General features: G+C 43.0%; 1 protein-coding gene across 1 annotated transcript in view; it reads right to left on the bottom strand.

Moving 5' to 3' along the window:
* syne2b (spectrin repeat containing, nuclear envelope 2b) overlaps positions 1-2,825 on the bottom strand; it is a 46,741-nt gene that overhangs the window by 28,646 nt on the left and 15,270 nt on the right. Inside the window, exons 11-12 of the mRNA XM_037694816.1 lie at positions 611-724; positions 289-426 (exon numbers count right to left, since the gene is read on the bottom strand). Of these exons, the coding sequence (XP_037550744.1) occupies positions 289-426; positions 611-724 (252 nt within the window). The remainder of the gene's footprint in view (positions 1-288; positions 427-610; positions 725-2,825) is intronic.

Here is a 2,825-nt window from a genome sequence, read left to right as displayed (position 1 = left end):
AACTCTCCGTGTAGTTTCGAACTCTCCGTGTAGTTTCGAACTCTCCGTGTAGTTTCGAACTCTCCGTGTAGTTTCGAACTCTCCGTGTAGTTTCGAACTCTCCGTTTGTCTCCATGATAAAACAAGGTTTAAATTATTAACGCGTGTCGATGGCTTTCGTTTTTGATTCTTTTAAGGCTTGTTGTGACCTTTGACCTTCCACAACCAGGACCAGTGTCAGTCGGCTCAGGTCCAAACTGGACTTTGAATAAAAACAGATTTCCGTTGGCCTCGTGTGGGGAGCAGGACCTTTTGGTTGAGGGCGTCCCAGGCCTCTCGGAGAGCTCGCTGCTCCTCGCTGAGCCCGGCAGCTCGTCTCATGGCCGTCAGGAAAGGCATGATGGGACGGCGCTGTTCATTGAAGGACACCAGAAATGTCTGGAACACCTGGAGACGATCCAAACACCAACAGGTAAAGACAAAACTATTTACCGTCAGGTCGGTTTTAGTGTGACAAAGAAGGAGGTCTGAACTTAAAGTTTAGTTTACATGAAGGGAACCGTTTATTCAGATAAGTGGGTCAGAACCCGTGACTGAGACTGAAGCTGTCAGAGCTGTAGAGTGAACCTACGTGATATCTCTCAGAGTAACTTTCTCCGTCTGTGGAGTCCCAGCCCTCCAGCAGCTCCTCGTAGGCCTGATGGAGCCAACAGGTGACCTCCTTCAACTTCCTGTCGCCGGTCGTCTGAACACACCCAGAAACACTCGACTTATTCCTCGAGACATGACACGGGTTCAAATGTTGCCAGGTTGAGTTCAGCTTCTGACCCAAACAAAGACAAAATAAAGCTCCACATTTTGAGAAGATATGAGCCGATTGTGGCAAAAAGTAAAAACAAACCTTCAGCGGATTGGGAGGATAAACTAATTATAGATCAGTAGCATCATCACAATTCTCAAAATTATTTTAAAATATATAAATATAAAGTGGACAACTTTATAGATCACAGCAAAATGATAGTCAATTGTGGTGTCCCTCAAGGGCCTGTTTTGGGGCAAAAGCTGTTTCTATTGTACATAAATGATATTTGTAGGGTGTCTAAATTACTCGAGTTTACTGTTTTTGCAGATGACAAATGTTTTGTGCACTGGGGACAACCTGCCGCAGCTTTTAGAAATGATTGAGAGGGAAATGAGTAAATTAAAATATTGATTCATTAAAAACCAGTTCTCTAAATTTAAATAAGACAAAACTGATGCTTTTTGTAAATTGGAAAGCTAATAACATTAAGATGGAAACTGATAATGTAAATATAGAATGGATATTTGAGTATCGCTTCTTGGGAATATTAATAGATCATAAGCTGGAAATCTCACATGAGGTACCTGCGTTCGAAAGTTGCAAAAGGAACAATGAATAAAAACCAGGTACATTTTAAATTTATACATTTTAATGATAAAATGGACTAATGGGAAGTGAGATTAATTATGTATTTATATCATGTATATGTATTTATAATCATGTATATGTATTTTTGTGTGCATATGTTACAAAATAAATAAATAAATAATTTTATCAGGAAGAAGTCTTCTGGTTTCAGGAACCAGAACCAAGAGTTTGAAATATTCTCACATTTCAGGATTCGGTGCAGAATTTCCTTCATTGTTCTGATCCAACAAATCTGGCTCTACCTGCAGAACCTGCAGTCCAACAAACACACCTGCTCTGGATGAACAAGAGGACTGGTTTGATCCGACCCAGTCTGCTGGTACCAACTGGACTTGTATGATGCTGGAGGTGAAGTTTTCTGTCAGGACCTGTATCTGGACCAGATTATGATTTGGTCCTGTTTATTCTGAGTGTTCTGTCTGCAGTGACACGTTTGTTGTGACATTGGGCTTTATGAGCAAACTGAAGTGCAAGCAGCAGCAGCAGCTAGCTGTAGCATGTCCGGTGCTGCACGGATCATGTACTGGAAGACAGACAAGCTGCAGGCAGCAAGTGATATGCATTCCTTCACACACGCCATCTTCACTCTGCAGCTGATCCTGTTACAGGATCGCCCTCCATCCTCACTGATAATCTGATGGAATGTTAATCTAAACTACCCCGTCACAGATTACTGATAAAAGATTCAACACGCCTCAAACACGCCTGAAGAAAAGAAACAAAGTTCTGTGCGTTGTCATATTTGTATGTCCCCATAGAATGATGACATTAGTTCTCTACATTTAACCATCACACCTGGATACACCAGGTGGAGCAGTGGACAGCTGTGTAAGCGTCCAGGGAGCAATTAGGGATTAGTTGTCTTGCTCAAGGACACTGTGACATGTGTGCATGGTGGGGAGTTGAATCTGCGACTCCCAAGTCGGTTGCCCAACTTCTACACCACAGCAGCCCATCTACACGTTCCCACGCACATGCTTCTTCACACGTTCTCACGCACATGCCTGTCCACACGTTCCCCCACAAACAAACATGCACACACATACACACACCCCTGTTCACATCTTTCCATGCACATGCTAATCCACATACCCACATACACACCTGTTCAAATGTTCTCATGCACACGCCTGTTCGCATTTTCTCACACACACACGCTTGTTCGCATGTTCCCACGCACACGCCTGTTCACGTGCCCACACACATGCCTGTTCAGACTGATAGAATTCAGCATGAACATTAGATGTTCATTAATGACAAACTGATGGCTTCAGTTTCTGACACCACCTGAAACCAGAACAGCTCAAAAAACTACAGAGGAAGGGAGTTAGTGGTACTTCTGAGCAGTGTGGTGTAGTTTGTTGTGGTCTGTGGTAGTTTGGTGTAGTTTGTTTGT

Source organism: Nematolebias whitei, chromosome 21, assembly GCF_014905685.2.
Source record: "Nematolebias whitei isolate Nwh7 chromosome 21, NemWhi1, whole genome shotgun sequence".
NCBI classification, from domain to species: domain Eukaryota; kingdom Metazoa; phylum Chordata; class Actinopteri; order Cyprinodontiformes; family Rivulidae; genus Nematolebias; species Nematolebias whitei.
Note: the sequence above shows the minus strand (reverse complement) of the source record. Positions and strands in the feature narration are given on the sequence as shown.